This window comes from Lactuca virosa, chromosome 9 (assembly GCF_052849685.1).
Source record: "Lactuca virosa cultivar CGN04683 chromosome 9, Lactuca_virosa_CGN04683_v6, whole genome shotgun sequence".
NCBI lineage: Eukaryota > Viridiplantae > Streptophyta > Magnoliopsida > Asterales > Asteraceae > Lactuca > Lactuca virosa.
The window spans coordinates 204,143,500-204,157,925 of NC_136434.1; the positions used below are offsets into that span (position 1 = coordinate 204,143,500).

At 34.0% G+C, this 14,426-nt stretch overlaps 1 protein-coding gene across 1 annotated transcript; it reads left to right on the top strand.

The window, feature by feature from the left end:
* Positions 1-381: 381 nt before the first annotated feature.
* On the top strand, positions 382-2,269 carry LOC145140218 (uncharacterized). Its single transcript, XM_079073784.1, has 4 exons — positions 382-1,053; positions 1,190-1,241; positions 1,322-1,438; positions 1,515-2,269. Exons 1-4 carry the CDS (start codon positions 382-384, stop codon positions 2,267-2,269), a joined length of 1,596 nt encoding a protein of 531 aa, XP_078929910.1.
* Positions 2,270-14,426: the final 12,157 nt, after the last annotated feature.

Genomic DNA, 14,426 nt, shown 5'->3' on the forward strand with positions numbered 1-14,426 from the left:
GGACAGTGATGATAGTGATTTATGGGTGGATGAAGACAACATAATCCCTGATGTAGAAGTAGATATGAGGGATTTTTACATGAATATAGATCTTGAAGCAGAATTTCTTGAAAAAAGATTATCAAAGCATAGAGATAATGAGAGTGATGAGGTCAATGAAGAGTTGGATGTTATAGATAATGATCAATGGGATTCATTGGATGAGAAAGAAGAGCTGTAATAAAGGAATTGGGGAAGGAGACAAGGTGCTCTCAAGGTGAGATACACAAGGTAACTTTTAGGATAGGACACAAATATAAAAATAAGAAGGAGTTAAAGGAAAAGATACAATTGCATGCACTGGAAACAAGAAGGAATATATTCTTTGTGAAAAACGACAAAATGAGGTTAAGGGCAATCTGTAAAGGAACTGTAGCCTTTAATGATGGTCATGTGGGTGAACCTACCCCTTGTCCTTGGGTGATACAAGGTTCTAGGTCAGATGTAAATAGTAATTGGTTCATAAAAACTTACAACCACGAACATAGATGCCTCCAGACAAGAAAAGTTAGATCTGCAACAACAAAGTTTATCTCTAAACAAATAATGGACCAGATTGAATCCAACCCAACAATCCCAGTAAGAGCTCTTCAAGAACAACTTCAAAAGGATTATCAAGTTGGATTCTCTATTCACAAGGTATTCAGGGCCAAATCTACTGCAAAAAAACTTGTCCAGGGTGATTACAAAAAGCAATATGATGTTCTTAGAGACTACATCCTAAAGTTGCAGTCTACTAATCCAGAAACCACTATGAAGTTAGAGTTTGATTCAGAACCTAACCTAAGTGCTACCTCAAGAAGGTTTAAAAGGATGTATGTGTGTTTGGGTGGAATGAAGAAGAGGTTTAGAGCTTGCCTGAGGGATTTTCTAGGTTTTGATGGGGCATTTATGAAGGGCCCTTTCCCAGGACAAATTTTAACTGCAGTTGGGGTAGACTCCAATAATGGAATATACCCCCTAGCTTATGTGTTGAGACTGAGAACACTGACAGTTGGAAGTGGTTTCTTGAGTGTATTGCAGATGATCTGGACTTATATGCAAACTCAAACTTCACATTTATAAGTGACAGACAAAAGGTTTGTAATTTGTTGTTTATATTTGACATATTTGGATGTACTATATTAACTATGTTTTAATTCCTTTACAGGGATTGCAGGCTGCCATTTCTCAGTTGTTCCCATGTGCTGAGCACAGGTTTTGTCTCAGGCATATACATGACAATATGAGAAAACATGGAGAACTAATGAGTACAAAGAACACTTGTGGAATTGTGCTACAGCTACAACAGTACTAGAGTTCAATCATAGGATGAAGGAATTCAGCTCATATGATATAGAAGCTTATAATTGGTTGAAGCAGATTCCCCCACAACACTGGGCAAGAAGCCACTTCACAGGTATATACTTCAGCTTCCAAATTTACCCTTTTGTGTTAGTATATGTTTGATCCTGACATTATTGTGGTGTTTTCAGGTAGAGCAGTTTCAGATATGCTTCTGAATAATCTTTGTGAAGTTTTTAATAGCAAATTGATTGAGGGAAGGGACAAGCCACTGATAACCTGCTTGGAGTACATTAGGGAGTATATGATGAAAAGAATATGCAATATCATAAAGGTGCAAAACAAGTGTGTTAGTCCACTAACCCCATCTGCAACAAAGATCGAGGAGAAGAATGTCAGTTGGGCATCTCAGTACATAGCTAGGTGGAATGGGTCAGATAAATACCAAGTGCAAGGGCCATGGCAGGATCAACATGTTGTTGACATGGTTGAAAGAGTATGCAGTTGTAGGAAGTGGGAATTAACAGGACTCCCTTGTAAGCATGTCATTGCAGACCTAAATGACAAAGCAGATAATGGTGAGGAAGTTGGAGAGCTGCACACTTATGCCCACAGGGTGCACTGGCTAGAAACATGGAAAGCAGCTTATGTTTACAAGGTAGAGCCTATTAAAGGTCGAGCAATGTGGCCTATAAGTGAATGCCCAATTAAAATCACCCCTCCTCTACACCATAATCAGCCTGGAAGGCCCAAGAAAAAGAGGAGGCAATCTGTTGAGGAGAAAAGCCAGAAGAAGGGAGACAATGTTGCTAGTGGTAGTAGGAGTCAAAGCCATGTTGCTAGTGGGAGTGGAAAGCTTACAAGAAAGTTTATCAAAGTAACTTGCAGCAAGTGTAAAACTAAAGGGCACAATGCTAGAACTTGCAAAGGCCAAGGGGGTAAGTGATGGGATTTCAAGGGATTTTGATGTATGTAGGGGTATAATTGTCTTTTTGGGATAATGTTATGTTTATGTGTATTGTATGTTTAGTACTTTATGTGTTTTGGGGTTTAAGAAATTTGGATGTTATTTTTGGTACTTGATAGTGTACCCCTGTGATGTATGGGAACAATTTACACTGGATTTGATGTAATGGCTTATGTTATGTTTAATGTCTTGATGTTATTCTCATGTATAATTTTTTGTTGTAGAACTTGACCAATATGCCCTTTTAAACAAAACATACAATTGTCATTGATAATATGTAAACCACAAACAAAATAAATTGACCAATATGCCCTTTTAAACAAAACCACAAACAAAATAAATTGGTCAAAATGTACATATCAAATATAATTACCATTGACAAATTCTTGCAAAACATGTCTTACATTGCTTACATTTTAACCACAAAAGACTACCACAAAGTATTGCCCAAAAGATTACATTGCTTAAACAAGATACTACCAAAAACATTAAAACACTACCCAAACCATTACACTTCAATATACTGCTTAGAAACCACCCAAACCATTACACTTCAATCTACTTCTTATAAACCAGAACAAACACGAACAAAATCCAACTGCATAACAGGTAACACTTGAGTCTTGTGTTTTGTGACTTCAATTTGTTGATTGACCTCAGCAGCCCAGGTATAATAGCTGTTGAACGTGCACAAATTGGACCATCAAACCACCCAATAAATCGACATTTGGATCCCTTCAAAATTGAAGAAACAAAAGAAGATTGTAACATGTAATGGGAGATTTATGCTGAAATCCAAAAAAAAACCTTTGCATACCTCAGTAGGGCATCCCCAGAAGCGTCTACCTGGATTTTTGTCAGTCCATGCTCTGCGAACTATGGCCATTTTACCACAAAAACAAAGCACCGTTTTTGATTTTGATTTCTTGAAGAAATCGAAGACGATCGAAGAGTTGAAGAAGACGCAGCTGAGAACGACGACAAAGAGGGATTGGGATTCGTTCTTATATGACTCATTTATTAATATAAAATAAGGGGCATAAATAGGGAATGACCAAAATACCCCTAATTTGACTAGTCAAACATAACTTAACAGAGGGAAATAGACGGAAGTTAACCCATTGGACCAAATATGCAAGAAAATGAAAACTTTGGACTTGTGGTGCTAGCCCAAACTTTTTTGGACCAAAGTGGCAATTTTGAGCAAACCACAGGGACCATTTGTGCAGTTTTGTCATATATATATATATATATATATATATATATATATATATATATATATATATATATATATATATATATATATATATATATATATTAGACTAATCTCATTTATAACCAAAACCAACTCAATTATCCATTAAAAACTCAATTTCTCTCTCTTCCACTTATACAACCCAATTTTATCCAACTTTTCACACTCATTAACAATTTAATTGAAACCAACTTTTTATTAAATAAATCTACTTTAAGATTATTTTTTATTTAGGAAAAAAATATGAATTCAAATGAGATTAGAAATAGATAATCGGTATTGGACATTGAAGTATGTTAATATTATATTTTATTTATAGAGAAATAATTTATGAATTTTTATATTTTTTTAAAATTTTATTAGATAAAATAATTATAAAATGTTAACATTTTTATTTCTAAAAATTAAAAAAATTAAAAAAAATCCAAAGAATATATATATATATATATATATATATATATATATATATATATATATATATATATATATATATATAGGGTGAGATTCAATAGAGAACCATAATTAACCAAGGAACCAATCTTTTTTTCAACTTCTAGAACTTATTTTTTATCATAAAAAAAACTAAAAATACAGAAATTCATAACTTTTTATCATTTTTCCAATGATATCAAATTCGAAAAAAGAAAAAATTTTCGTCAAATTCACAATGTGAATCTTTGAAAAATTCGAAATGTAAATCTAAATTCACACGGTGAATCCGAAAAATATTTTTCACATTCACAATGTTAAGTTATGAATTTAGATATTTTTAGATTTTTTTTCGATAAAGAATAAGCTATAGAACTTGAAAAAAAGATTTGGTTCCTTGGAGAACCAATAATTATGGTTCTCTATAGAGAGAGAGAGAAAGAGAGAGGTATGTTCAAATGTTTCTCAGCTAGAATGCACCAATAGGAATTAAGTATTAACTATATGTATATTAAATGTTATCCATACTTATAACTCATTTTTATGGAAACTAATTAAATTCGTCATTAATGTCAACAATAATATTCTTTCAGAATGAATTTATATCTAGAAGAATGAGAGTTATTGCAGCAGAATGAGAGTGTATTCTAGTATAATACACTCTCGTTCTTCATATTCCATGCAACTTTATTGTATTTTAAGTGAGTGAGTCCTAAAACAAAATACGAACTCATATATAAAAACCTAGATGCGCATTCATTCTGAAAGAATGTTATTGCTGACATTAATGGCGGATTTAATTAGTTTCCATAAAAAGAGAATTATAATTATGGATATCATTTAATATACATATAATTATGGAAATCATTTAATATCTATATTTATTTAATTAAATAGTTATTTAATTTACTAAATTCCTATTGGTGCATTCTAGCACACAATAAATGTAAGAAACAAAATAACCTAGCCTATATATATATATATATATATATATATATATATATATATGCCACGTGGGTTAAATAAGCTCCCCCTGGGTAGTTGGTCTATCCAATCTGAACGGTGGCTTTAATTGAACTTTTCTTTTTCTAACTGTATTACCTAAATTGTTATAGTAGGACTAGTCTTAGGCTACTCGGAGTTATTGTGCCTAATAACACCTAATAACACCAATCAACACCGCCCCTCTCCACTGTTATTGCGTGTTAAAGGTATTCCTGTTGCTTCCCGTTACCACCACAACATTTGGTAACGACGTTTCCTTTTTTTCTCCTAATAACGCTTGTGGGCGTTGCCCACACCCACCCCTCTTATAGTCATGTTAAAGATTAAACCCTTAACAAAACCAAATTATTAAAAGCCAAACACATAGATTGATCAGGATTCATGTTAGGGTCCTACTATAGACTAACCAACCTACATCATTAGACTTATTTTTTATAGAATGATGATAAATTATTACCATATAATTATCATTGACCTTACTTTTTAAGTCATCATCACGGTATAGTTATTATTTGACCAACTTTTATTATTAATTCATTATAACCTAATCAATAAATTATTATTATTTAATAATTACATTTTTATTAGTAACTTTATTAATATTAAATTTATTTTTTATTAAGATAAAAAAACAACAATAATACTGCTTTATAATATAATAACATAAATAATATTATAAAAAATAAAATTCCAAATAAATTTTCATCAACCTAATATCATTGATAGTATAAATAATATTATAAGAAAAATAAATTCCGAACAAATCTTCATCAGTTTTTTTTTAGTTTTAAATATTATATAACAATACTACGAGAAAAAAATAAACAACAACTAATCATCTATAGTCCTAAAAGATATATCTGTAGGTTTGAGTCGCTTATAAAATTCTAAACGCGACTTATACATAATTTTCCATTCGGTTGCGGATGGGTCTTTGTGGCGGATTCATAATGCTGAAATAGGAGGCATCGAGTACTCTCCTTCTAACTGCACCATCACATAGTGATTGGTGTATACAAGTGCAAGTGTAAGGACACGATGATTTTTAAACTCTCTAGGACCTCTCCGTAGAGGGAAAAGGTTACAAAGCCTATCGTGGTAAAAAATGAGACGATCTGTGACAACCCGAAATTTCTATCTTGTACAAACCACGCACTTCAATCAAAGTCAGACTTGTTTCTGCTAACTTTTAGCACTATTTAGAGTCTGTTTGTGCATTCTGAGCCTAGTGCACCAAAGGAATGAGTGAAAGGAAGTGCCAATTGAAGTTGTAATCTACCAAACAAGCCATAAACCCTCAAATGAGGAGTTTACGGCCAGAGACCATGAGTTTACGGTCATGGTGGTCGTAAACTCCATATTATATATATGACACTTAGTCATTTTTTATCACTTTTACCATTTCAAGCCAAAGAACTCATTCTCTCTCAAGTACCATCCGAATTTTCTCTTAGATCTTCAAGGTTGTAAGTGTTTCTTCCCTTGATTTTTTGATATCCTTCAATATCAAGTGAATACACATGAATTCATCCATGAAATCTCTTCTTTTGGTTAGATCATCAAGTGTTCTTCATTTCACCAAGAACACCAAGAACACACTAGTGTTTTTGGACCTTAATCACCCTTTCAAGCTTCTATATCGTGAGTACTCTCTCCTAAGCTTGTTGTATACTTTTAATACTTGAAGAACACTTAGAAAACATTCATTTGACAAGAACAAAGGGAGTTTACGGCCAAGACCATCTCCATTGGCCGTAAACCCTTAAAATGGTGCCATATTGAACCTAAACTCTTCTAGGAGCTAAACTTGTGAACTAGAATACTTCTTGGAAGACCATTAGACTTTGAAAACTTCCAAATCTCATGAACAATAGGAGTTTACGGCCAAGACCATCTCCCTTGGCCGTAAACCCTTATTAAGGGTGCATTTATCGGCCTTAGACCCCCTAAAGGCTTCTAAACTCTTGAGTACCTTCCTATGTGTAGTACTTACTAGTTATGCTACTTGAAATCATCCAATATCCAAGATCAAAGAGATTTTACGGCCAAGACAATCTCCCTTGGCCGTAAACCCTAATTTGTGATGCATATGGACCATAACTTCTACCTAAGGCTTGGAATTAGGGCTAGAACACTTCCTTGTGGATTCTAAGACCTTGAAACACCTTTTGACACAAATCATCATGAGTTTACGACCGTAAACTCATGAGGCCGTGAACTCATGGCCGTAAGCTCCCTAGAATGGCCATACACCCTTAGTATGCAATCATATTTGATTGTAGTACTTCAATCCTAAGGTTTCCTAGTCTAATAAGGGTTACCTTTCATTATTAGTTGTTTTAAACACTAATTATATCCATATATGTATCATTATATGTTAATAGGATCCGTTGTGTTCAAGACTTCACTTGACACTTAGCATCCTACACCAATCTTACATTTGAATAACTTACAACAGGTGAGTTCATACCCCCACATTTTCATAGTTTTTACTGTTTTAAGGGGGGGGGGGATACAAGTCTAACACAAAGATTTTGTGTTATAACAAATAATTTCAAATGGATTACAGTTATCAAAACAAATGGTTTCAAACATCTTATCGAAATGAATTTCAGTATCATCAAATCAAGTGGTTTTAAGTGATTGTTTCAAAAAGACATCAAGTCACCAAAATGGATTTCAAAATATGAAACTTCTTTTAAATATTTTATAAATTTATATTTTCCCCCAAAAATCATACTAGTATACATATATTTATATAAATAAGATTTAAAAGATTTAGGACTGATAACCCACTTTGGTTCCTTTTCCTTGTTTGAATGTAGGATTACAAGTATTAGTTATTTGTCCGAGTGTCATTTAAATTTTACTTATATATATTGTATATGTATTCAAGTATAAAAGTTTATTCATTTAGTTTCAATTACCCTTTGTAACAAGTTGAGCAAGGGGTTGTATTCATTAATACTAAATATCAATACAGAAAGTACATATAAATTATAATAGGTATAATTTATGATTCACAGAACATTAATTCATGATTCAAGCATACTAAGTACATTGTTTTACAAAAACAAAGGTTTAATTCAAAACTATCCAAGTGTATACATTCTTTCAGATACAGGTTAAGAGTACTAATTCAAGAACATACTATTAATCATTTATTTCAGAATGATTGAGTTTTCATAAGTAATATACATGTAACGTTTATATGCTTTGATGAGTCAAGTAGTACAATTTGTTTAATTCATTTTAAACAATACAGTAAAGTCCTGATATTATAACCAGAGTCTCCAGCAGGGGATCGAAACAATGTGTGTATAGATCTATATTGGGATTGACAACCCCGCACTCGGACTGCTAGCTACAGTCAGGCATACACGTCTGTGAGTGACAATTGTTATCATCAACTTTCAGCGCACTCATAGCGTTGGGTCAGGCCATCTAGTTAGTATGGTTATAATAACTCATTAAAAGATATTAACGATACGTTAGTGTATAGTCAACTAAACTTATGTACTATTCTAAAGTACTAGTTTACCAGATACAGTTTACAGTAATACATTACAGTTTACAATAACAGTTAATGAATTCAGATATACTCTCAGATACAAGTTTACTAAAGGATTACAAATACAGAACATTGGTTTGCAAATAGAACAGTTTTATGCAACTAAAACTACTTTTCTTATACAGCAGAAAATATAGGGTTTTCTGGAAACAGTTACATATTCAAGAAACAAAAGACATTCTTTCAAAACATAAATACTTATGCACTCACTCAACTTTATGTTGATACTCTCTTTTCAAATTACTTGTATTCTCAGGGAACCAGTAGGCAGGTACACCCCGAGCTTTTGAGAAGATGGAACTATTTATGTCTTATCTTCTTCTTTTGTACAACTATTTAGTTTCATAATACAAGGTTGAAACACATGTAAATATTTATACTTTTTAAATACAGTGGTTGTTTGTACTATGATTACTATAATGCATGCGTTGTGATACTACAAATGAAGTCCTCCACCCCCGGACGTTTCCGCCGTCTGGTTTGGGGGTGTGACACGATCACACCAAACCTGTTGGCTATCAGGATACCTATCTCAGGCATAAGCATATAGTGTTCTGGTGGTGCTGTCATATCTGTCATGAAGAAAGACAATGAATCAAGTACTCCATCACATCCAACGAAAACTCTAGAATAATCTTCATATGAAGTCAATAACTCGTCATATAATTGTCGACAAATGAAAAGCCACTCATTTTCATCATACCCGAGACAAACGACTACCGATCAAAAACCACAATTTCCATCACCCATTACATTTTGTATATGCGTGATGTACGGATGAAATATTGATGGAATTTCCTTCAACAATGAACTATGTTCCATTGGTGATTCCTCATTCAAGTCAAATTGGTACGACCATTGGCCTATTGGTTCCTCATTCGAGTCATACTGGTACAAAAATTGGCCTATTGGTTCCTCGTTCATGCCCATGAAGAATGAACTATGCCTAGCCGGTTCATCGTTCAAGTCGAAGAATGATGAACTATGCCTAGTCGGTTCATTGTTTAAGTCGAACAATGATGAACTATGCCTAGTTGTTTTTTCAGCTTAGCATGTTGGCTCTCAACTCTATTTGTTGTTGAATTTCCAAAATTGGTACTTTTTTCGGTCCACAACGATACAAATTTTTTGGGATACTTCTCCAACCAAGTATTGTAAAGATACCCAAAAACAACTAAAATGTGAAGAAAAATCAAATTAGTATGATTGAATGAGTCATAATTATTAAAGAAATTAAGAGTTCAGGATATATATTAAGGATACATGGATCTTTGGATAGTAATGATTGAAGGTCTGCATAAGCTTGCATGTATGCACTCGGTGTCGGAGATTCGACTAATTTCTTCCACATCGGATGAAGAGAACCCCAAGTCTTTTCTGATTTGATACGTCGCCTACAATGCTTTGTTATATCGTTGAATATATGTCACCTACAAAGTAAATGATTACTTTGTGGAAAAACATCTTTGCACGCCTTCATCAACGCCAAATCTCTATTAGTGACGATGACACGATGACAAAAAGAGTCGCTAATCGTCAATTTCAGACAAGTCAATGCCCACCTATAGTTGCTTGTTTTGTCACTATGCATGAACGCGGAGGCTATGGAAAACGTCATTCTCGTAGAAGTGACACCAACAATCTCCAGAAAAGGAAGATTATACTTGTTTGTTTTGTATGTAGCATCCATCAACACCACATATGGAAATGTTTGCCACATCTGTAACAATATTGGGTGCATAAAAAACAACTCCTCTAACTCGTTAGTGCTTTCGTTTAAACGATACTCATAATTATACCCTTTAGTATGCAAAATGTGTATGACATTTTGTATCGGGGTTCTACCTTCTCATTGATATATCGTAAACTTATGGCGATAATTGTATATAGTTTTCAGTGAAGACACGTTATTTTCATTTTGTTGCTTTATTGATGACAAAATATCTAGCGGTTTAACATTCAGCTCTGTCAAATCTTGGATCAAACGGGTCTCTTTATCTGACAATCGCATTACAAATGAATGATCCTCCATATACATTGATGGTTCGTGATTGTGATCATCACGTACGACCTTTAACTTCCAACCATCATGTGTCTTCAAATACTTTCCTATCAATTCGAATGGACAATTATTTAATAACAATTATCTATCTATCTCATTAGTTTATAACCCGCGAAAACCACGGTTATAAAATTAATTAAACTTTCATATTAAAAAATTAAAATTATTAATCAATTATTTTAAATTAATTATTACTTAAGAGATATTTTTTTAGTTATATAAAATTATAATCGTTGATTTAAATAAATACATAAAGTTATATCACCTTATAATCTGTAATTATTTTTTAATCTAATGTTATTAATTTAATATAATTAAAGTGAAAAATTTTAAAATTTGAAATTTAAAATGTAGAATCAATTATTAATTTAATGTAATTAGAGTGAGAAATTTAAAATTTAAAAAGGATAATTAATAGGTTGACAAGTGGCATGATAGGTGACATATAATATTAATGAGAAGTTCTAATATTATGACACTTGTCAATATGATAATAAACTTATTCATTTATTAGAACATGGAGATTATTATGTAGATCGGATTTTGCTTATTACTTTTTTCATTATCAACATAGTTTTTCTTTTTAAATCAAATATGTCTAGCACAATTAAGCAGCCTATTGTTTTAGCCCCAAAACCAATTACAACCCATTCCCTCATATAAATACATAAAACCCTAATTTTCTTTTGACATCCTACAATCCAAAAAAACGTATCTCTCACTCTCGTTAGAATGGCTGCCAGGTCTCCGGATCACCGCAACCACCAAGGCCTCGTGTCGAACCACCCTAACTACCGACTCGCCACCTCTCTTCCCTCATTCTCTCTCGGCAGCCTCTAGAGGTGTGTATTACTGAAGCCACCAAGTTTTCGCCGCCATCGGACGACCATCCTAGCTAACGACTTGCCACGTCTCTCTCCCTCTTCCTCTCTTCATTTCAGATTATGTATCTTTACCATTTCAGATTGGTGTTTGTGATGTGTGTGCTTTTTGTGTGTATTTGGTGTATTATAAATATATAGTGCAAGTTGAGAGAGAGAGAAATATATTTTATAATTTTTTTATATTTGTTTTTTGGAAATCTAAACTTTGACAACAAATATATTTTATAACTTTTTTAAATTTTTTTAGAAAAGATTGTCTTAGAAACACAAAGTCAAAATAGGCTACCATTCAAAATATAGGTCAAAAGAAGAGGTTAGATTGGTGTGTGGGATAAATTGGTGTTAATAAAGAAATTCCTTTCACCTAATTAACACTAGATCAGTTAGTGTCATTTAGATTTTAAATACTTTAACATTATGTGCTTTTTGTGGAGGTAATTTTTAATATAGTCAAATTCCTTAATAACTTTTTTTTAACCAAAATTTAGGACTTAGCCTAAAATAATCATCAAAATCGTAGGTAATTAAAATAGTCTATTGTTTTGTCCATTTACTTATGGTTTCGACTTTAGTGCATAAGGATTTTTTTTATAAGTCAATACGAAACCGTAGACCTTAAAATGGCCAACTGTATCCCAAATAGTAGATCCAAAATGGTCTACTATTTCGTCGAAATACCTACATTTTTTTGTAACAAAAATTACCACATTACTGTAACGCCCGCAGATTCGAGCTAGTCAATTTAGAGACAATGAGCATCAAAAATGAGTTTTGGATGGAAGATTATTTAGAAGGAGTAATCTTAACCAAGTTATACTATATGTTACAAGGGTTCCATACATATAAAGAACGCCGAAATCCGAGTTATAACGAAGAAGTTATGGCATGTCGAAGTTTCGCGACAAAACCGGCACGACGCTGTGTGACGTAAATAATGAATTTACGATAGAGGACTTTTTAGCCTTAGCAATCTAAACAAAAGTCATAGTATACGTTAAACCGAGAGCGTGCATAAAAAGAACGCCCAAATCTGACTTCGTATGAGGAAGTTATGATTTTTCTAAGATTTGGTCTAGCAGTGCACAGCCCGGAATTCGAATTATAGATCAAACGGTTTTTGGCCGACACAACCCAAATGAGAATTTAATATCTTATTATTAGTAGCATAAAGGTAAAAAGACAGACGAAAACGGACGTCGGATGAAGAAGTTATGAATTTTTAACGGACTTTTCCTGTCCCAGCCTGTTAAAAATATAACTGTAAAAATTAATTCAAAATTAGCCGATGGAGTCTAAACGAAAGTTGTAGAGTATGATCCCACCTACGCGTGGATATAAATAACGACGAAAACGGAGCTCGTATACGAAAGTTATGAATGTTCTAAGTCGGGATTGAGCTGTCCGAGTTCGGGTGACGTGGCGCATCCAGGCCGTTGCTTTCTCCCCAAGACAAGCCACCAGATGGTGACACTTGGCCTGGACTCGCCGAATAGGTACCCCAACTCGACGAGTTGGGCTGTTTCCCAGCCTATAAATAAGAGGCGGGGGCAGCCTCCATTTCTCACACCAACACCTTCTCTTTCTCTCTCTACACTCTCTCTCTAGCCTCCCACCCTCCCCCCCCCCCCCAAAGCCTAGGGTAACTCCCTAGCACGAGAAGGAAGCCCTGGATCTCGCGACGGCTCCGAAAAGAAGAGATTTCGGCTCAGAAACGCTGCTTCAGCGAAGCCCGGTTTTAAGAAAAACTCGTTGTAAGTCAGCTACGCTTACCCTACCTTAAGTATAGCTTATGTTTCAATATAGTAATGTTATTAGGACCTTATAATGAGTATTTGGGATATTATTATGAGTTATATAAGTGTCGTTATACTATCTTTTTAACCACTCGCGGTACGGGGAATCCGATTTGAAGGGCCGCTTGGGTTGCTGGATTTAGAAGTGCTATATGCCAAAATGATCATGCCCTCCGGTGTTTCATGTTTGGCCCCTGTTTGTACATAGTGGGTGAAGAGTATTATTTAAACGCTTATATAATAGTAATAATAGCAAGACTATTAATTAGTCTCGTTGAACATTAGACTAAACTTTAGTAGTAATAATACTAGGTTTCGTCAAAGGAAATCGTTTTAAGAAGCGAAGCGCTGTCCGAACTCAGAATCACCACCTTATCAGGTGAGTGCGTAGTTACTTTCATCTTACACATAGATATGAAGTATTTTATATAAATTACGTGCTATGTGTGCATATTATCTGTGTACTTGCTATCTATGTTGGATGAACGATTTTATACATGTTTTAAATAACTTAAACTGTATATGTATTTATATCTACAAAATATGTTGGGTAAAACATGGGTAGATGAATGATGAGGGATGAAAGCTAATATAGAGGAACATTAGCAGTATGGACATAATGCCCTATAGGTGAACATTGGCAGCAATAGACCTAGTACCCTATAGATGAGCATTGGCAGCTGCGCCACAACCTGTAGATCTTTTTGGTCTACGATGTACTCTAAACATCCTAACAGTTGCGCTCTAAGGATAGTATCGGCAGTTGCGCCTAATAGAGAACATCATAACCCCGGTCAGCTGCGCCTAAAGGACAATATCGGTAGCTGCGCCTCATAGAGAATGTCACAATTCTGGCAGCTGCGCCTAAATGATAATATTAGCAGCTGTGCTTGACAGCTGTGTCATTGACAACGATGGACTTCGTACCTATTCCTTAGGATAATCCTTAGGAATGAATGAACGAGAAATAGCTGATTCTTAGGGTAGATCCTTAAGAGTAAAGAAGATAATGGGGATGAGAATTTGGGTTGATTGTTTGATGTTTAAACATAATAATTATATTATTGTAGGTTGAAAACCCTATGTACTCACCAGGTTTCCCAACCTGACCCACTCAAGCTTATTTGTATCACATGT